A 22,562-nucleotide genomic window follows, 5' to 3' on the forward strand; every position below is an offset into this window, starting at 1 on the left:
GCCTCAGCTACTTAGCGAGGCACTCTGCAACTTAGTGAGACTTTGTTTGAAAATAAAGAATGAAAAATCAGGCTGCAGTGTAGCTAGGAGGTATAATGCCTCTGGACTCAATCCCCAGCAACACACACACACACACACACACACACACACACACACACACACACACACACACACATTAAATTAATAAAGATAGCCATCACCTACTTGAGAATATGATCTAAGGAAAAAAGAGATATATTATGCCTAATAAGTAGCAACAAAGTCAGTTGACAGACTATGTCTTAAATTTAGTTATCCCAACCATGTGACATTTTTATTCATTTTTAGGTCAATGATAAGAATTTACTGTAGTTTTACTCACACTACTATTGCTTAACAAACATTTCCTTAAAGGGCCAGATAATATGTTAAGCTTGGGAGCCCTATAACCTCTCACAGCTATTTAGTTCTCCAATTACAGCATAAATGCAGCTACCTACAACACATAAACAAATGCCTATTGTGTTCTAGGATAGCTTTACTTTTTATAAAAAAATCTTTGAAACAGGTGTTGGTCACATGTCTGTAGTATGCCAAACCTGTCTTAGGTCTCAAAGTACCTTCTAAGTAATCTTTGATTATTTATTTATTTATTTATTTGGCAGTGATAGAGATCAAACCCAGGGGTTTGTGAAAATGGGCCATAATCTATACCCCTAGCCCTATTTTTTTTTTATTTTGAAACAGGGTCTCATTAAGTTGTGGAGGGCCTCACTAAGTAGCTGAGGCCAGCCGCAAACCTGCGATCTACCTGTTTCAACCTCCCAAGTACTGGGATTGTAAGTGTGGGAAAACATGCCTGACAAATCTTTGTATTTAGGGACTAAGGTGTAGCACCGCATTAAGAGCATGTGTTTTAGCATGTGAAAACCCTGAGTTCACCCCTAGCACCAATAATAACAATACTAATAATGGTGATAATAGTAATTCTTTTCATAGAGAGCTTTACATCCTTTCAAGTACTTTCACATAATCCTCTGCAGATACCTAGAAGCAAATATTCTCTTGTTTTATGGATGAAGAAACTGAAGACAGAGTTAGACTAAAAGCCAGACATTTGGTCTTAAATGTGTGTGTTGTGCGCGCTGGACATCGAACCCAGAGGCATTCTACCTCCAAGTTATATCACAACCTTTATTTTAGTTCTATTTTGAAATAGGATCTTGCTAGGTTGATGAGTCTTACTACTTGCTGAAGCTTTCTTTTATCCTGTCTCAGCCTCCCAGGTATTGGAATTACAGGTGTGTGCTACCATGTCTGGCTTTTAGATAACTTTTAAATGTTACAATGATTTTTAGAATACCTAATAAGTCCTTGAGTGCTTCTTGGCAGACTCTCCATATTCAGAATAGATTTCAAGAACATTTTTCTGCCCATTTAAATTATTTACTTCTTCCATTAAATTATTATTACCTCTTGTGAATATTTTTCCAAAGGAATTTAAATCATAATATTATAGTGATACATGCATACCCATGTTTATAGCATTACAATTCACAATAGCCAAATTATGGAACCAGCCTAAGTCATCCATCAACAGATGAGTGGATAATTAAATTATGGGATATACACACAATGGAATTCTTCTAAGCCCCATAAAGGACAAAATTATGAGCCAGGCGTGGCAGCTCAGGCTTGTAGTCCCCGTGCTTGGGAGGCTGAGACAGGAGGATTGCACAGGTTCGAGGCCAGCCTCAGCTACTTAGTGAGGCTCTCAGTAACTTAGTGAGACCCTGTTTCCAAATAAAATATAAAATAGGTCTGGGAGTATAGCCCAGAGGCAAAAAGCCCCTGGGTTCTACCTACCAAAAAAAAAAAAAAAAAAAAAAAAAAAAAATTCACATGCAGGAAAATGGATGGAGAATATTATACTAAATAAAATTAACCAGCCATAAAAAGTAACTGGTCATATGTTTTCTCTCATATGTGGATGAGAAAATTGTGACACACGCGTGACGCCAGATACAGATAAAGGAGGAGAAACTCGAGTTGAGCAATAGAGGGTCTAGGAGACACAGGTGGGAGGAAGGAATTGATGAAGGGAACACTTCAATTGATGCTAGTACATATAAGAAATTATCAATGCCAACCTCAATATCATTTACAAGGAAGAGGAGGGAGGGGGCGGGATCTGGGAGAAGCTCACCAAGTATTGTGTGCATGTATGTCCCTAGCATTCTGAACTTCGTTATGATGTATGATGACAATGCACCAATAAAAGCATATTTAAAAATAAAAAAAATAGGCCGGGCGTGGTGGCACACGCTTGTAATCCCAGCACTTGGGAGGCTGAGACCGGAGGATCACGGTTTGCAGACAGCCTCAGCTACTTAGAGAGGCCCTTTGCAACTCAGTGAGACCCTGTTTCCAAATAAAGTATAAAAATAGCTCTGAGAGTATAGCCCAGAGGTAGAAAAGCCCCTGGGTTCCACAACCAGCATGACAAAAAATAAAATTTAAAAATAATATTAATCAAATTCTTCAATTCTAAAGTCAAATTATTCTCAAATCCCTTCTCTTTATCTGATTCTCCAGCTTATTCCATTTAGGCTATCTTATTATTCACAAATGTTCCAAAATATCACTTATTTTTCAAATATCCAGGAAAAAAAGAGAAAGTACAAAGTTGGTAAATTATTTTAATTTAATGTTTATACTTAATAATATGAATGAGGTAAAAAGCCTGGTGTCTGCCATGTAACTAAAAATACCAGATCTAGCTGGATGTGGTAGCACACACCTAAAATACAGTAACTGTAAGGCTGAGACAGAAAGATCATAGGTTAGAAACCGGCCTCTGCAACTGTGCAACCATGTTTCAAAATTAAAAATAAAAATAGAGCTGGGGGGAAGTGTAGCTTGGAGGTACAATGCTCCTGAATTCAGCCTCCAGTGCTAAAATGAGAAAAGAAAAATACCAGATCTATAAATATGAAACTAAGGAGATATTCCATGTCACCAAGGTCAAATCTAAGAAATTTACAGAAATAATAAAATTTAATTTACAGTAGATAATAAAATATATGCCTCATATGCTACTTAAGGTTAAAATAATGCTCTGTATTTTCCATAAAGTTTAATAAATTTTACAAACACCTCTTTACATGGTAATATAGGTGTCACATTCATCAAATAACTTATTTAATTTCCTTGTAAAAATGACTAGAAAAGATAAAAAAAAAAGAATAGGTGTGGTGGCACATACTTGCCATTCCAGTACTTGGGAGGCTGATAAAAAGGGATCACAGATTCACAGCTAGTCTCAACAACTGAGACCATTAAAAAAAAAAAAAAAATAGAGCTGCGGGTGTAGCTAGGACGTAGAATGTCCCTGGGTTCAACCCCTAGTGCCCCCCCTCAAAAACAAAAAAACAAAAAAAAAAACACAGAAACAAATACTAAACTGGGGGAAGAGGGAGCTCAGAAATAAGACGGCTTCTGGGTTAAATTCCCAGTATGTATGTATGTATGTATGTATGTATGTATGTATGTATGTCTCTCTCTCTCTCTCTCTCTCTCACACACACACACACACACACACACACACACACACACACACACACACGGTAAGATATAAAATGTCCTAACTCTGCATGGATGTTCATACTGCATAAGTGACCATGTAAGCTGAAACTATGAGGAGTAATTTTAATGCATAGAAGAAAAATCATAATTATTCCATGATATTTAAAAAATTTTGTTAAAAATCTTTACTATCATAAATATATGTAAGAAATAAAGAAGAAAAACCAGTATTTATCATAAGGTAATTTAAAACACCAGAAACATTAATAATTAGAATACTTATTTCTTTGTAAAAAAGTAACATGTTGTGGGCACCCACCTTTCCCATGCCTAGATAAACTAAAGTATTTTTACATTTTAATCAATTTTTAATGTTTTATATGAACATCAACAGTATCCTTACTCTGGAATACCTTCATCTTTTTTTGCAGTAACTTTCCTCATTGATACATCAATGAGTTGGCCTTCACTAAATTCCTCTGGCTGCATATCTGGTCTCCTGAAAGGCAACTATGTAAATGTTCCCAAAGATAGATATTACCAGTTAACTTCTACTCAAATATCACTTTCAACATCATTACTGTTTCTTTGCTGTATTTTCCTTGCTGTTGTTTCTTGGCCAACTCTCTTTTTCAATTATCCATGTTTATAAAGTGTTATATAGCTTACTGCTGGAAACAAAGAAACAACCCACCACAGGCTCTGCCTCTGTAGGTGACATAAATAACAAAGGCAGTGACTAGTACTGACAGGCCATGTAAGAAGTGCTATGATCTGTCACTGTTCATGAACACATTGTTGTTAGGCAATGATCCCAGGACCGAAGAGCGAGCAATAAAACTTGTATATGTAACTATTAATAGTTAATTTACCAAAGAAACTAAAATTTAGGCATACAGAAATTATGCAAAGCAAGTACTATATATATATATATACATACATATACATATATATACATACATATACATATATATATATATATATATATATATTTTTTTTTTTTTTGCACGGGTCTGGGGGTAGAACCCAGGGGCATTCGGCCTCCGAGCTACACCCCCTGCCCTATTTTTTTTTTTTTTTCGTGGTACTGGGGTTCCTGGAAGCCCTTCTACCTCTGGGCTACACTCCCAGACGTATTTTTACATTTTTATTTGGAAACAGGGTCTTCTCAGCCAGCGCGCGTGGCTGGCTTTGAACCTGCGCGATCCTCCTGTCTCTGCCTCCCAAGCGGGGATTACAAGCGTGCACCACCACGCCCGGCTCCCTGCCCTATTTTTTAATTCTTTACTTTGAAACCGGGTCTCACTGATTTGCACAGGGCCTCACTAAGTAGCTGAGGCTGTCTGCGAACCGCAATCCTCCGGTCTCAGCTTCCCAAATGCTGGGATTATAAGCATGAGCCACCACGCCTGGCTAACGCCAAGTACTATATATTAAAGGCAACTGTATAAAGGGATTAGAGAGTTTATTAATGTAGGCAAGATTAAGGATCTATGATTTACACAAGATCAGGAATACAGAGATGAGCTCCAAGTTCCTCTCATCTTTTCCCTTGGAGGTATTTTCTAAATTACAGTGAGAGAGAATCTACACAAAGAAGCCTCCTGAACTAAGAAAGCACTGGTGAAGTTGGATCCCTGTCTAAGTAGAAGTATGCACAGTTTTCAGTTGTGATCCCAGAAGGGTAATTCCTGAGAAATGAGGACCACACCCTGCAAATAATGGCACCTACTTCAGAGCTAAACATAAAGTGTACGCTGTTTTAAGTCATGGACTAAGTGATTAGTCTAACGGTAGAAATCCATGAACAGAGGGACCCTGGAAGGGTACAATGGAAGCGCTGACTAAAAATAGTTACTGTACAAACTTGGATGTGGAAGCTAGAATTAGCTTGGACCACCAATTCTAAAACATATCAATTACTCGCAGGGTTATCAGTTTTACATTTTTATTTATTTTATTTATTTATTTATTTATTTTTGCGGGTCTCAGAATGGAACCCAGAGGCATTTGACCTCCGAGCTACACCCCCTGCCCAATTTTTTATTCTTTATTTTGAAACCGGGTCTCACTGAGTTGCACAGGGCCTCACTAGTAGCTGAGGCTGTCCGCGAACCGCGATCCTCCGGTCTCAGCCTCCCAAGTGCTGGGATGACAAGCGTGCGCCACCATGCCCGGCTCAGTTTTACATTTTTAAAGTAATACTCTGAAAATAGAAACTGCTATAGTTACCATTCTGTAGTCCCATCCAGAGCTGCTTGTGATCTTTTTTTTGCATTTCATTGATCACTTGACTTTTATGCTTTAAAGCATCAGCTTCTTTCATACACGACATAAAATGAGCTTCAACTGCATCCTTGGATGGACAATGCAGAAGATCTTTCTCTGGAAAACTCTGTCAAAGAAAAAATACACATATAACACAGGTACATACATAACAAAATTACCTTCTTAAAGCAGAGATGTAAATGTTTTTAGCAAACTATCTTTAACCATTACAATAACTACAAGCATATTTTTAAATTAACTTTAAAATCTGTAACTGGGCATGGTGGTACACACCTGTAATCCTAGTACTTGAAAGGGTAAGGCAGGTATCGCGGGTTTAAGGTCAGCCTCAGCAACTTAGGCCCTGTTTCAAATTTAAAAATTAAGAAACAGGGCTGGGAGTGTAGCTTGGAGGTAGAATGCTCCTGGGTTCAATCCCCAGCAACACACAAACTAGCCTTAAGCTATTTGGCACATTTTGGTTTTTTTCCCAAATAACACTTCTATATGTTTGTAACAACACAGAAGAGGGTATTTTTTATTTTTATGTTTGGTAGTACTGGAGATTGAACCCAGGGACATTCTACTTCTGGACTACAACCCCTACCCTATTTACTTTTTAATTTTGAAAGAGTCTCGCTAGGTTGCTGAGTCCCACTAAGTTGCTGAGACTGATCTTGAAAATGGGATCCTCCTGTCTCCACCTCCTAAGTACTGGGATTACAGGCATGTGCCACCACAGCCAGCTAAGAGTAGTAATTTTTAAAACAAATTTTAAACTGATCATACCAAGAGTCTGAAAGATTATGTAATGACACTATCATACACCAAGGACAGAAATGCAAAATGGCAAAATTACCTTGGTAAACAGCTTGGTAGTTTCTTAAAAAGAATAAACACACACCTACCATCTGTCCCAGCTATTCCATGACTATGTATTTAAAAGAAATGTAAAAGAAATGTAAGCATATGTCCATACAACAACTTACACGTGAGTATTCACAACAGCTTGTTGTAAATACAGCCAACTAAGAACAATAACTATACAAAGTATGGTAAATGAATATATAAAACATGGTATAAACCTTTAAGTGTAGTTTTGGAGTATGTATAGTTAACTACTCATCAACTAGACCTTAGTAACGCTGTTAAAAGTTCTTTTAAAGGCAAATGGCTAAATCCTATGACTTTACTTACAATATATTAAAGTATATCAACCACTATATTCAAATAAATTAGCACTGTGATGGTTACTTCTAGAGATCAGTTGTTTTCCATTTTAAGTCTATAAACCTCTAAAACCTAAACATTGAATTAAAAAAGAACTTCAGGTGCATTATAAATGGAACACAACTTTTAACTATTCCTAAAAAGCGTTAACATTGGCACTGAGGTAGGCTAGGAGAAATAAAACAGGTAGAAATAAGACAAACTGGAAAGGAAAGGGAAACTATAGTTTTAAAATCTAGAAACATAATTCATCTTCATCTACAGGTCTGGTTTTTCTTAGGCAAAAAATCCTCAGTAGGCCCACATTTTTAGGTATAATGGCCTATCTTCCCACCTGAAATTCTTGAGGTGCTTGGTTAACAAAGGATCCCCCCAAAAGTATCTGACCATTGGTCAAACCCAGGCATCACCTAGCATCCACCAATTAAATGGCCAGAACCTGAGAATTCAAAAAAAGAGGAGCCAGGCGTGGTAGCCCACACTTATAATCCCAGCATTTGGGAGGCTGAGACAGGAGGATTACAGTTTGAGGATAGCCTCAGCTACTTAGTGAGGCCCTTTGCAACTCAGTAAGATCCTGTTTCAAAATAAAGAATAAAAGGGGGGGAGAAAAAGGGATGGGGATGTGGCAGGGAGGTAGAATGCCCCTGGGTTCCATCACCAGTACGAAAAAAAAAAAAAAAAAAAAAAAAGAAAAAGAATAAGAAAAAGAGGGCTAGCCTCTCATCCCTGGCACCCCTTCACAGGGTCTCTCACTGAATTCTCCCTTGAATGTGTATCTCCTACTTCCCTAAATAAACCTCCATCTTTGTCTCTGACTGGAACATGCTGAAATTCTTTTCTGCCACAAAAGAAAGCAAACGACCTCAAGGTCCTGAGGTCCCTTCCCTAAGGAATCTGAAAACTCAGGACACTCCACAGAAATCGTGATTCTCATGACAGTAAAATTAATCTATAAATGTAAAAAGGCTTTGAATTTTAAATATAAAGATACATAATTTTTGTCAATTAAAAAGAAGTTTTGAGGTGGGAGTATAGCTCAGTGATAATGTGCTTTCCTAGCATATATAAGCCCTGAACAAAGTTTAAAATGGCCTTTCATATATTGTATAATTTCGAGTTTGGTTGTAAATGAATATCTGCAAATAGGAATGTTCTTATTCCAAATAAATTTTTTCAAGAATTATGACTTTTTTTTTTTACTATTTAAGTACTGTTCACATTTCTTAAAATTTTGTACCCAAGTCAATTATCATAAAAGCTGTGAGGGCTCTTGAAATAGTGGTTGGAGAAGCCTGAAGAAAAACACCGTTTGTGAAAGAACATGTGCTTAGCCTAGGCTACTAATCTCAATGGCTCCCACAACCACAATATACTTAGTTTTGCTGTTTTCATGCTTTAACAGTTTTGCAGGTTTCTGAACTGAAAAAATTTCTGATACCTAGCCGGGCGTGGTGGCGCACACTTGTAATCCCCGTGCTTGGGAGGCTGAGACAGGAAGATCTCACAGGTTCGAAGCCAGCCTCACTAGGTTTCCAAATAAATATAAAATAGGTCTGGGAATATATCCCGGAGGCAGAAAAGCCCCTGGGTTCCACCCCAAGTACCACACCAAAAAAAAAAAAAAAAAAGTCTAACACTTAGACCTGAAAGCTAACAATTACTAATGACTAAACTTTGTAGAAAAAGAACAGTCTATCAAGAGAGTTCAGATGCTGGGTGTGGTGGCACATACTTGCAATCCCAGTATTTGGGAGGCTGAGACAGGAGGATAGCGCAGGTTCATAGCCAGTCTCACCTACTTCATGCTCTCAGCAACTTAGTGAGACCCTCTTCCCAAATCAAATATAAAACAGGTCTGGGAGAGTAGACTGGAGGTATAAAGCCCCTGGGTTCCATCCCCAGGACTACAAAAAACAGAGAGAAAGTGAGAGTGAGCGCACACATGTGCACAGGTATTACCCATCAACAGAATGCCTACCTCTCTCTAGGAAGGCAGCAGGCTCATTAATTATATTAACCAGGAAAAACATAAGAGAGCAATAACAGAAAAAAGAGAGATCAGCCGGGCGTGGTGGCGCATGCTTGTAATCCCTGCGCTTGGGAGGTGGAGACAGGAGGATCGCACAGGTTTGAAGCTGGCCCCGCTGTTTCCAAATAAAAAAATATAAAAAATAGGTGTCTGGGAGTGTAGCCCGGAGGTGGAAGGGTTTCCAGAAACCCCAGTACCACCAAAAAAGAAAGAAAGAAAGAAAGAAAGAAAGAAAGAAAGAAAGAAAGAAAGAAAGAAAGAAAGAAAGGGAGGGAGGGAGGGAGAGATGTTTAGGCAGCCCAAGCAGTTGAATTAATTGTGGTAGAAAACAAAGTGGCAGAAGTCTCAACCTAAGCTCTTGGCTCCTGCTCATGAGATGCTCCTCTTTCCCTGACTGGCTTGAGGTGGGAGTAGAGAGTCTTTTTAAACCACAGTGAAAGAGACTCTTGATTCATTACATCTCTAATCTTCTCTAACATGCACTACCCATTGTATGTAAGCGCATTTCTTTTTAGTCCAAACAAATTTTTCTAGATAAAGGAAGTAAGTTGGACACCATGTTTACTCTTTTTCATTAATCTTCCAAGTCGGACACATGATAAAACAAATCTAAATTCACTTTTAAAAAAGCAATTTGAAAAGTACCATTTACTTCAATATTTTTAACTGTACTATTTAATGAAAATATTAATCCAGACTGTTGAAATAACTGAACATTAAAAGAAAAAAAGCTTTCAATCTATTAGTAATATTGCAAACTTAGGATGCTCTGCTATTACAATAAAGTAAAACAATAAATGTATTTTCCATGTCAACTATGAAGAAACTAAACCTGAATAAACAAGCAGAAGTTGTAAGCACATAGCAAATTACTTTATCATTAAGTCATTTCTCACAACAGATTCAACATTTAGACACAAGAATCAGGCCATAGTTTAAAAGCTTACTTTAATACAACACTGATTTTTTTCCTCAAGATTTCTGTGTTGTGTGTATGCATGGGGATGGAAAGGGAGGGGATTTGTCAAACATTTCTTCCAAAGTATCATTTTTAGGATGAGAGAGTAATATATTATAAAAAAGCTAATAAAAGTTAACTGAATCAATGCACCAAAATTTAACATCAACTTAAATTTTATAGTCAATCTTTCTTTCCCAAAATTGTTTTTCTAGTGTAGAAAACTAAAGTTGTTTTTTGGTTTTGTTTTTGATTTTTTTTTTTTTGGGGGGGGCGGGTCTGGGGGTGGAACATAGGGGCATTCGACCTACGAACTACACCCCCTGCCCTATTTTTTATTCTTTATTTTTTTGAAACCAGGTCTCACTGAGTTGCAGAGGGCCTCACTAAGTAGCTGAGACTGTCTGCAAACCGCGATCCTCCGGTCTCAACCTCCCGAATGCTGGGATTACAAGCGTGCACCACCACGCCCGGCTGAAAATTAAAGTTTTTAATTCCCTCTAGGCATTTAGGTGAGTCCCACAAATGTTTAATATGTGTGTTACATTTTCCTTTTGATACCTTCTTTGGCCCAAGAATGAGTGAGGACTTAGTGCCCCTACCCTCTGTGTTATGGTTTAGGGGAACTATAACGCATTTCCTAATACTGGTACACTTTGGATGACTATAGCCATTTACTTATACATACGCTAAGAACTCCTTCTTATAATTACATCATTCTTGCTTTAAACAGTTTTTTCTCCTTTAAACAAATGACCTTTATACTTACTTATTTCCTATTTCCAACATTCCATTCTTGCCTGTAACTCCTTACAGTACTTTACGATGCTACTCCATTTTTTTTTTCAAGGTATTGGGAGATTAACCCAGGGGCATTCTACCTCCGAGTTACATCACCAGCCCTATTTTTATTCTTTATTTTGAAATAGGGTCTAAGTTGTGGAGGGCCTCACTAAGTAAATGATGCTGGCCAAAAACCTGCGATCCTCCTGTCTCAGCCTCCCAAATACTGAGATTACAAGCATGAGTCACCACACCCAGCTCTCCACTGTCTTTTGACCTCACTGTTTTGAAAAGAAACCAGATATCATTTACATCACTGTTCCCTTTTATGCCATGTTACTTTTCTCTTAAAAAAATTTCTTACTAATAACTGGTTTTTGGCAGTTTGATTACAACGTGCCTGGTATGGGCTGAATGTGGTGGCGCATGCTTGTAATTCCAGCATTTGGAAGGCTGAGACAGGAGGGTTTGAGATCAGCCTCAGATACTTAGTGAGCCTCTCTGCAACTTAGACTCTGTTTCAAAATAAAGAATAAAAAATAGGGCTAGGGATGTGTTGCTTGGAGGTAGAATGCCCCTGGGTTCAACTCCCAGAAACACAATAATAATAATAATAATAATAATAATAATAATAATAATAATAATAATAATAATGTGCCTGGTGTGACTTTCTAAATATTTATCTGTCTTCGGCTTTACTGAGTTTCTTAAGACATGTTATTGGAGAATAATACTGGCAAATTATTAGCCATTGTTTTGTTTTAAAAACTGAGATACAGCTAGGTATGGTGGCACATGTTTAAAGATGTAAAATCTTCCGCTAGGAGAGGCTGAGACTGGAGGATCATGGGTTCGTGGCAAGCCTCAGCTACTTAACGAGGCCCTCTGCAACTTAGTGAGACCCTGTTTCAAACCAAAAGATTAAAAAATAGGGCTGGGGGTGTAGCTCAGAGGTAAAATGTCCCTGGGTTCAATCACATTACTGCACACACACACACACACACACACACACACACACACACACACACACACACACACCAAAGATGTAAAATCTCCAAATTTTATATCTTTTAAAATTTACCTCTTAAAACAGTACAATTTCAGTGGCTTCCATTATGTTTAAAAGGCCGTGCAGCCATCATCACTTATCCAATTCTGTAACATTTTCAACAGCCCAGAAGGAAAGAAATCCCATGACTGCTCACTTTCTATGCCATCCTCCCCCTAGTTCCCTAAAACCACTAATGTACTATTTCTATGGAGTTGATTGTTCTGGACATTTAATAGCAATGAATTATACCATATGCAATTTTCTTTCACTTAACATCATGTTTTCAAGGTTGTGGCTGGCATAATTAATTCATTTCCTTTCATGAATAATTATATTCCATTTTTGTTTATCCAATCATCAATCAATGAATTTGGGTTATTCCCACTTTTTTCCTATTATAAATAATGCAACCATGAATGTTCACGTACAAGTCTTAGTCTGGACATGTGTTCTCAATTCTCTTGGGTGTGCATGCATGTGTGTACACACATGTATTTATTTTTTGGTAGTGGAGATCGAACCCAGGCCATTCTACTCCTGAGCTATACCCTCAGCCCTACTTTATTTTTTATTTTATTTTACTTTTATTTTTATGTGGATTGTATTAAAAATGGCATACATTCAGACTGTGCTTGGTGCTCTCCCCACACACATTTCCCCTTCCCCCACAGTAAGTGTCTAGGTTAACCATGTAGCTCCTCCAATGATCAACCTCAGCCTTCTTTGTCTCAAACAGAGTCATATTAAGTTCTGAGGCTAGCCTCAAAGCTGCAATCCTCCTGTCTCAGCCTCCAAAGTACTAGAATTACAGATGTGTATCATCACGCCCAGCTCTTCTGGGTATATTACTGGGAGTGAAAATCCTGTGTCACATGATAAGTCTATGTTAATCATTGGAAGAAATGCCAAGGTCAAGGGATGTCATTCCTGTAACTAAGTCATGTTATGTAAGATTGGTCTTGCTACCTCTAGACTCTTTTTGTTGACATGAAGTACATGACCATGTTGGAAAAGTCAACATGACAAGAAAACTAGAGTTCTCTTAAAGGAGTTGAGTGCAGCTCACAGCCAACAGCCAGGCCCTCAACCTACAGAATCTGACAAGGCCCTTAACCTGAGTAAACCTGAGAGTGGATTCTTCCTCAGCTTTCAAATAAGAAGGCCGCCCACCAACACTTGGACTGCAGCCTCAGAAGAGAAGGCCCAGGTAAACCTTGCCCAGACCCCTGGTGCACTGAAGCTATGAAAGAATATATGTATATATGTCTATATGTACATACGTATATACGTATATATGTATATTCTATTCCTTTCAGATTTCTGCACATTTCAAAATTTCCTGGATTGGTGATGTTCAATTGATAATGACTAAACAAATATTCCACATTCCAAAAAAAGTCCCAATAACAGTAAGACTTCGGATCCCAACCATTTTGGACACAGGACTCTCAACCTGTAGTCTGTGAGACAGCAATAGATAACAAATACAACATACTATTGGTCAGTACTATAAAATAGCCAGTAATATAGAGTAATATTTGCTTAACAAAAATTCAAAATTAAAATGTCTGCTCTTCTCAAATTAAATTAGCACCATGCGTCCAGGAAAGAAAAAACAAAAAGCATCAAAGTATTATTCAATTTGCTTACTCTATTAAGCTCACTATCTTCATCTAATGTCCCTAAATTACTGAATTAACCTAGCTCCCTTTTGAATAATTCTACACACTATAAGCAACCTTTTAATTATAATGCAGCTTCATAAGCAGCAGGCATATAGGACTAATGAAAAACTATCAGAGGATACAAAAAGAGTAATAAAGCAAAGGTGGCAGTTTTTGTGTGGTGGTTGTAGTTTTGTCTGGGGGCGAGGCTTGATACTAGGGATTTAATTCAGGAGGATTCAACCTCTGAGCTTTATCCTTAGCACTTTTTATTTTGAAACAGGGTCTTTAAGTTGTATACTGGCCTCTAAGAAGATACTGAGATAGTATGAAAGCATAGTGAAGTTTGAAAAGCATTACTGTAGGTATTAAAATAGATTTACTATGAACATTTAAATCTATTCAGATCACAAGCATCAGTTAAAATTAGAAAACATAGTCTGAAAATTTTTCAACAGTTTTTTTCTCAAGAATTAAGTGTGAACTTCAATCTGATTGAAATATGAGTGTAGCAGAGGCAAGGAGGTCTCTTGGCAGATCTAGCACTATACAAAAATCTAATCAAAATCACAACCTTTGGAAAAAGCCATAAGCAAATTCCACGAAGTCTGATTAAGGCATAAGCATCATTTGGCATATTTCAAGACCACAGAATATAAGATTTTTTTAAAATGCTGGACTGGGCGTGGTGGCACATGCCTGTAATCCCTGCACTTGGGAGGTGGAGACAGGAGGATCACACAGGTTCAAAGCCAGCCTTGCTGGCTTAAGAGACACTGTTTCCAAATAAAAATATAAAATAGGTCTGGGAGTGTAGCCTGGAGGTAGAAGGGTTTCCAGAAGCCCCAGTACCACCCCCCCCAAAAAAAAGCTGGACCATTAACTGGCATAAAAATGTTATTCAATAAATTTAATCTGTTGAGTGACTAAACTATTTACTAGAAACTTAGTTTCCTCACTAAAAAAAAAATTGGTTTTCTATATACAAATTAATGCTTACCACGTTTCATTATAATGACTCAAAAGCAGTACGGCAATCCAAAGAGGCAAGCCTATAAAACCAGTATAAGCTATAGACTCAACACCAGAAGATAATCTTAGCAATAAGATAGGTTTTGACATAATGTTAAAGAGAACTTGGTACAGAATAGGGAAGCAGGGCAGACATCTGAGGAGAATCCTGACAGTAACTGTCTTCCAACACAAGCAAATCAGAAGCTATAAGAAAACCTGAAATACAGTGTATCTTGAGCAAATTTTTAAAATGTCCTGTATAATTTCCTTATTAGTTATAGGATTCCTCAAATTGATTTTGCTAATGAACTTTCCTATTTGAAAGAAAATGTATGACTTACTAATAACCTCAAAGAGCTTGTTTCTATGTGGATTACATTATTATATTTACAATATTAAGAATTAGAAATAAGATGTTTTAAAACATCAATTCATTAAATATAGCAAAAATAATCCCATTACATGTTAAAAGAAAAATCTCATCTTCATTAAAAATAACTGTTTTCAAGAATAAGAAAACAAACAAACAACAACAATAACAAAAATACCTGGGAAGATGCCAGCATTATGCTCAATATTCTGCATTATTATTGCTTTCGTTCAAGTTTTATTATAAAAAAAACTTTAGACTCACAAAGATAGGTAGTTGGGAAAAACTTTTGTTGCTTTTTAGGAATAGGAATAGAACTCAGAGGCATTCTTCCTCCAAACTATACCCCCAGCCCTTTTAACTTTTTATTTTGAAGCAGGGTCTGGCTAAATTGCTAAGGCCTTAAGTCTATGATGATACGGTCTCAGCCTCCCAAGTAATGAGATTACAGCTCTGTGCCACCTTCCCTGGCAAGAGTCTTTTAATAGCTTTTGTCAGATTGTGGAAGTTCTTCAATACTACACCTAATTTTAAAAGTATAATCTATTACAATACTAATGTGGAACCTCTAATCATACCTGCAAACATTTTATACTTAAACACCTTCATTCTAACCTTGCAATTCAAATAATGAGTCTTTTACACCAAGTATGATTTTTAACATTGTTCACTGATTCACTGAGTTCTAGATCCCTACATGTTAGCACATTTCACTTTATGAAACTTTTCACACACTGAATGTTAAAACAACTACCAATCATATCAGAAAATTCTTTTGGAATAAAGCTGTCAAGCTCATGGTGGCACATAAATGTTTTCTAAAATTTCAGTTTACACTTAAAGTTCAAATTTTATCACTGGAACAAATATTATTTTGTGTGGAGGGGGGCACTGGGAATGGAACCCAGGAGCATTCTACCTCTGAGCTACACCCCCAGCCCTGTTTTTTTATTTTGAAACAGAGTCTCACTAAGTTGTGGAGAGCCTCACTAAGTAACTCAGGCTGGCTGCAAACCTGTGATTCTCCTGCCTCAGCCTCTCAAGTACTGGGATTACAAGCACCACCACGCCCAGCTCTCAGTGCTGGCATCAGACCCAGGGTATTGTGCATCCTACGCAAGTGCTCTACCACTGAGGTAAACATTAATTATTATTAATCTCGACTCCTAAGTTCATGTCTTTTATTATCTTGTGTGACAAAGTGGGAAATACACAAAAAGTTCTGTTGCATGACATAAAAGTTGTCTGGAAGAAAAGCACTGTGCCACCATTGCTTGGTTTCCAGTTGACCCAGACAGGGTTTTCACAGAACAGCATTATTCACTGAAAGACTATCAAACACACAAGCTTTGGTTACTCAGACTTGGGTATCTGCTTTTTTCTTGAAAGTGAATGAATTGTACTTCTCATTCTACAAAAAAAGAAAACAGGTTCATAGCCATCCTCAGCTACTAAGTGAGGCTCTCTGCAATTCAATGAGTCTCTATTTCAAAATAAAGAATAAAAAGTAGGGCTGGGGGTATAGTTTGAAAGCAGAATGCCTCGGGTTCAATCTCCAGTACCACACACACACACACACACACACACACACACACACACACACACACACAATCTAGCACTGAAAACACTTTGTTTTTAACTGCTTTATCCAGAACAGTCTTAAGTGAACCAGTATTCTTTTTACTGCAAGCCGTGATTGCCAAGAATACAATGACCATTGGTAGTTTGGTGCACTACTTTGCTTTATGCTAAGGTCCTCAGCAGTTCTAATCATCATAGTTTTGATAGAGTAATGCAAATGTTGCTATAATGTAAAGGGAGAATATCTCAATATCATCATGGGAACAAATATAACCTGACAGATCCCTTGAAAGGGTTGTTTTTTTTTTTTTTTTTTAGGATATTCCCACACACTACAGTGGTCCACGGATGGCTTTGAGACACTTGTATTACACCAATCAAAACAAGCCTTAGTCTTTCCTATCACTAAAACCCAATGACTCATTTAACCAATAATTACAGAGAACTTACTATGTAGTACCAACTAAGTACCATAAAGTATCCAAGTGTTTGAAGATCTTTGTAGCATTCACTCATGTATCCTGAGCACCTAGAATAGTGCCTGGCTACCTAAGAGAAGAATCTCAGTATTTCTTAATGAATTACTGGATAGCTATAATATATTTTAACAGATTTCAATGTCTTTTAGACTGTACTTCTCACCCCCACACAAAAAATAATAACCTAAATATGGGAATTATTTTCTTTTCCAACACTAATAGGAAAGATTGTTAAGCAAACACAGAACCTATACTCTTAATATATTTGAAGTCATTTTAGCTTCATACCCTTCTAAACTTAAATTGCTGTATATGTGCAGTCTTTATTCTGCATATAGCATGGGAATGAAATTCTTGCCTATCAGAATCACATGCTTGATTCATAAAGTTTTGTGGTAACTAAGCTCTATAACACTGTAATGAGCAATGAACATTAAAGCACACATGTAGGGAATAAGTCCTAATGACCCACACTCAATTAGTGACACAGAAGGAAAAGCTTTTTCACACTGACTTTGAATAGGTACCTTTAAAGAAAAGTAACCAAACACTATTCTCAAACTGTACGTGACCCCTTCCACTGCCCATTGCCCATTTGAGAAGCACTGCAAGTAATCAACTAAAAGAAGTGTTTTCCAATCCTTCAATGGTGTTTGTGAATGAACTGAGGGATGGGGCAGAAGCAGGGTGGCTAGCGGAAAGGGGGACTGGCACTTTATAATACAAACAAAATTAAATCACACTAATTATTCTAGTCTTAAAAACTACAAGAATATACATTTTTCAAAACAGAGGCCCATCAAATCTTTTAACTTCCATCTAAACCTTCATTCACTCCACACTCAACCCAGGAATTATGTTCTTTCGATTTGACTTTCAAAGATTAACATAAAACCTAAAAACCATTATAAACTGCAACATAGTGAATTCAATTCTAATTTAAAAACATAAGGGTGCTTATGCATTAAAAGTTTAAATGGTTCAACCAAAAGTTAGGGAGAAATTAAAAAATATTTTATAGAAGAACACTAATAGAAGTTTAGTAACTAAGATGGTCAAGGGAAAAGCAATAAATCACTTTTAAAAAAAATCTACTCTATTAAGTATGGCCAGTAGGACAAATGGGAAACACTACTTAAACTATACCTTAAAATGTACTGTGATGTTCCACGGAAGAGCTGAACTCGATGCAAGAAGATCAAAGAGCAAACCAATTGGATAATGCCTAAAAACGAAAGAGTATATTTTAAGAGAGAAAAACTATGTAAAGTTATAATTCTGACTCCAAAACAAATTTCCAGCACTTGTTTTACCAAAAAATGCCATGAGCTTTAATTACCAATTGTGGTAAGGTAGTATTTTATATGGATCCATCCCTGGGATATTATGAAACACTTTCTAGGCCCCCCAGAAACCAACATATACAATGGGATTATAAGAAGGCATTCTTTATCAACTCTCTGCACTGTTATGGCACATAAGTATAGTGCTAAATTATTATCCCAATATTCATAATGGGCAACTATAAATTTATTTAAATAGCTTTAAATAATTTAAAATTTTAGGAAATTCTAAGAACCAATACAGCATTTAAAAAAGCATGCAAATAACCTTTTCTATGGCTATTCCCATTAATATTACAACATACTAAACTTCCAGTCTTTTAACTATGTATACATATCTAAATATAGATTCAGCTGGGTGTGGTGGTACACACGCTTGTAATCCCCGCACTTGGGAGGCAGAGACAGGAGGTTTACACAGGTTGGAAGCCAGCCTCTCTGGCTTAAGAGACCCTGTTTCCAAATAAAATATAAAATAGGTCTGTGAGTGTAGCCCGGAGGTAGAAGGGTTCCATCCCCAGTACCACCATAAATAAATAAATAAATAAATAAATAAATAAATAAATAAATAAAAATAGATTTAGAATATCCTTTAAAAAGTGCACTAAAGAGCCAGGCATGGTGGCACACACTTGTAATTCCAGCATTTGGGAGGCTGAATATGAAGATCAAAGTTCACAGACAGCCTCAGCTACTTAGTGGGGTCCTTTGCAACTTGTGAGACCCTGTTTCAAAATAAAGAATAAAAAATAGGGATGGGGGTGTAGCTCAGAGGTAGAATGCCCTGGGTTCAATCCCCAGGACCCCCCCCACACACACACCAAAAAAAAAAACCCACTAAAATCTGGACTTCCACATTAAAGAATATTCCGTAACATTAACATTCAGTGAAAAAAATTACTCAGCAACAGACAAACAGGACTAACACAAGCCTTGCAGATTTCAATGAAAAAACCTTTTTTAGGGGGGTACTAGAGATGTGACCCAGGGGCATCTAACCTCTGAGCTACACCCCAGCCCTATTTTTTATTCTTTATTTTGAAACAGGGTCTCACTGAGTTGCAAAGGGCCTCACTATGGAGCTGAGGCCGTCCAAGAACCTGAATCCTCCTGTCTTAGCCTCCCAAATGCTGGGATTAGAAGCATGTGCCACCACACCCGACAAACATTTCTTATGTCACCCTCTTAAGGAATATAAACTAAGGTTAACTTAATTAAAATGAAATTATATTCCCTAAAAAGCAAAAAAGGGCTATTTGGTATTATAACCATTTCTGGTTTGATCTGTATATACTGGTGAGTTACTTCTAGATTTATAATCAACAAACTAATTTAATTTCCCTCAAAATGAGTAACTGTGACCATGATACTAAGGGTTGGGGATATATCTCAGTGGAAGAGTTCTTGTCTAGCAAGAGGGAGGCCATGGACTCTATCCCCAACTCAGCAACAACACAAAAGCAAGAAGCTAATATTGATATTTGCTTATTTCTATATCATTGTAAAAAAAAAGTCAGCAGTTACTAGAGATCATGCACTTATTTAGAACGAGTATGGCATAAACGGCACTGTTAGAAATAAAACAGTGGGTAGTTTTAGTCTTAATACTAATCATAACTATAAGAATACTATAGGAAATTCTGTAATCAGAAAAAAATTCTAGCCTCAGTCAAAAGCTGAAATCAAAATATTAAAAATATTGCACTATATGGACAAGTTACAGATTCTACCCAATCCTGATTGTTCTCTGAATTATCAAAACTGTATAAGGGCTTGGAATGTAGCACAGTGGTAGGGAATTTGCCTAACATACATGAGGCTCTGGGTTCTGTCCCCAGCACTGCCAACAATTATAGCAAAAAAAAAAAAAGTACAGTATTTAAATAATACATTGTACAAGTCTATTTTTTTAGAATGTTTCTCTTAGGTATCTGCAACTAGTTAAATGAGTGCGGATACTTAATAAACAAAGTTAAGACTTTCTTGGAATTCATAATACAGACTTAAAATTTCAAAAGTGACTCAGTATACTGCTTCCCAAATTTCAATAGCACTATAAATATACAATGCCTTTAAGTAAATTACATAGATGAGCTATTAGATAAAATACACCTGGTATCTCATAAAATGACTGAGAATTCATCACTGTTTGACAAATTATCTGAGATTCCCAAAGGAATAAGTAAATGCTAAACTTCACTCAAATGTCTTATCTTAAAGCAAACTATGTCATAAAAATCAAATCATTTTTGAAATAAGTATTTGAATTAGAATATTAGTTAAGCACAATATTCATAATCAATTGTGTTTTACACTTGATATTTAGAAAATAACAGTTAAAGCCAGGCATGGTAGTACATGCTTGTAATCCCAGCATTCGGGAGGCAGAGACCAGAAGATCGCAGTTCGTAGACAGCCTGAACTACTTATTGAGGCCCTTCACAACTCAGTGAAGTGTTTCAAAATTAAAAACTAAAAATATAGGGCTGAGGCTGGGTTCCATCCTCTATACCCCCCACACACACACCAGTTAAGTACACAGACTCTAAAACAAATTAGACAATAAGTAACTAATAAATGTATAAACAATAAACACCCACAATACTTAGCCCACAGAATACCAATAAAGATCTAATGAAGCCAACTTTAGGTTATAAGTTTCTTTTTGAGCAGTTCTAAAAATTTAATGATTAATACTTTGACTTTTCTTCCTTCTTAACGGCCTTCCAAAGATCAGAGAAAACTCATTTAAAAAATAAGATAGGTGTGGTGGCACACACCTGTAATCCCAGTACTTGAGAAAATGAGACCGAAAGATCACAGGTTCAATGGCAGTGCACAGTAACTTAGTGAGAACCTGTTTTAAAATAATAAATAAAAATAAACTCAGGGTATATCTTAGAAGTGAAGTGTCCCTTGGTTCAATCCCCAGTACCAGTACCAAATAAAATAAATAGATAAGCTATGCATGTTAGCTCATGCTTGTAATCCCAGCATTTGGGAGGCTGAGACAGGAGAATCCCGGTTCTCGGGACAGCCTCACCTACTTAGTGAGACCCTGTTTCAAACAAAAAATAAAAAAATAGGGCTGGGGGTGTCACTCGGAGGTAGAATGCCCCTGGCTTCCATCCCCAGTACTGAGGAAGGCAGGCAGGCGGGCAGGCGGGCGGGCAAGCAGGCAGGTGGGCGGGTGGGCGGGCGGGCGGGAAGGCAAAGCCAAACACAATGGCACACACCTATAATTCCAGTATTTGGGAGGTTGAGACTAGAGAATCACAGGTTCAAGGCCAGTGAGCAGTTAACTTATAGAGACCCTATTTCAAAATAAAAAGGGCTGGCCAGCATGGTGAAGCATGCCTATATTCCTAGGACTGGGGAGAGGCTGAAATAGGAGGATTGCAGGTTTGGAGTCACCTTCAGCAACTCAGCAAGGCTCTCAGTAACTTAGTGAGACGCTGTTTCCAAATAAAAATTGGCCTGGGGTGTAGCTTAGAGGCAGAATGCTCCTGGGATCGATCCCCAGCACCACAAAAAAATAAGAGCGCTTTGGGTGTAACTCAATGACAGAATGTCCCTTGGTTCAATTCCTGGTACCACACATACACAAAATAAAAAATTAGAATAGTAATGAAAGAATAACACTTATTCTATTTGCTAGTAATAAAAAAATTTATTCTATCTAGAAACTGGACCCAGACCCACTGGGTCCTTTTATAAATTCATGATACAGTACAGGATCTTAGTGATCTCTTGCAACATTTGTGATTTCACCATCCTATGAATTATTTCATTGCCATTGAATAATTATTCCCAATTATATTTTTAAAAGGCTGAAACAGTAAGAATTTGAAAGAAATGAATGCTGGAAAGATGATATAATAATGAACCCTTCCTCCTCTTGCCTAAAACATTGCACCACCTTTCAAGAAGTGTAAAACAAGAATGCAGTTCCCAGACCGGGTGTGGTGGCGCACGCTTGTCATCCCAGCATTGGGAGGCTGAGACCTGAGGATCGAGTTTTGCAGCCAGCCTCAGCTACTTAGTGAGACCCCCTGCAACTCAGTGAGACCCAGTTTCAAGATAAAGAATAAAAAATTGGGCTGGGGGTATAGCTTGCAGGTAGAATGCCCCTGGGTTCCATATCTAGTAACACACACACACACACACACACACACACACACACACGCAATACCCATCTTTGAGGTTTGCTTTTGTCTATCACTGA

General features: G+C 37.3%; 1 protein-coding gene across 3 annotated transcripts in view; it reads right to left on the minus strand.

The window, feature by feature from the left end:
• The window catches only part of ATG5 (autophagy related 5), a gene marked incomplete at both ends in the record, with an annotated part of 99,411 nt that overhangs the window by 56,806 nt on the left and 20,043 nt on the right, over window positions 1-22,562 (minus strand). For 2 of the 3 annotated variants that reach the window (XM_080700204.1, XM_080700205.1), the window contains 2 exons: window positions 5,797-5,959; window positions 18,141-18,219. The exons of the other annotated variant lie outside the window; for it this stretch is intronic. In XM_080700204.1, the coding sequence (XP_080556330.1) occupies window positions 5,797-5,959; window positions 18,141-18,219 (242 nt within the window). The remainder of the gene's footprint in view (window positions 1-5,796; window positions 5,960-18,140; window positions 18,220-22,562) is intronic. 3 annotated transcript variants of the gene reach the window in all.

Source organism: Muscardinus avellanarius (assembly GCF_963383645.1).
Source record: "Muscardinus avellanarius genome assembly, chromosome: 8".
In the NCBI taxonomy this organism is placed as follows: domain Eukaryota; kingdom Metazoa; phylum Chordata; class Mammalia; order Rodentia; family Gliridae; genus Muscardinus; species Muscardinus avellanarius.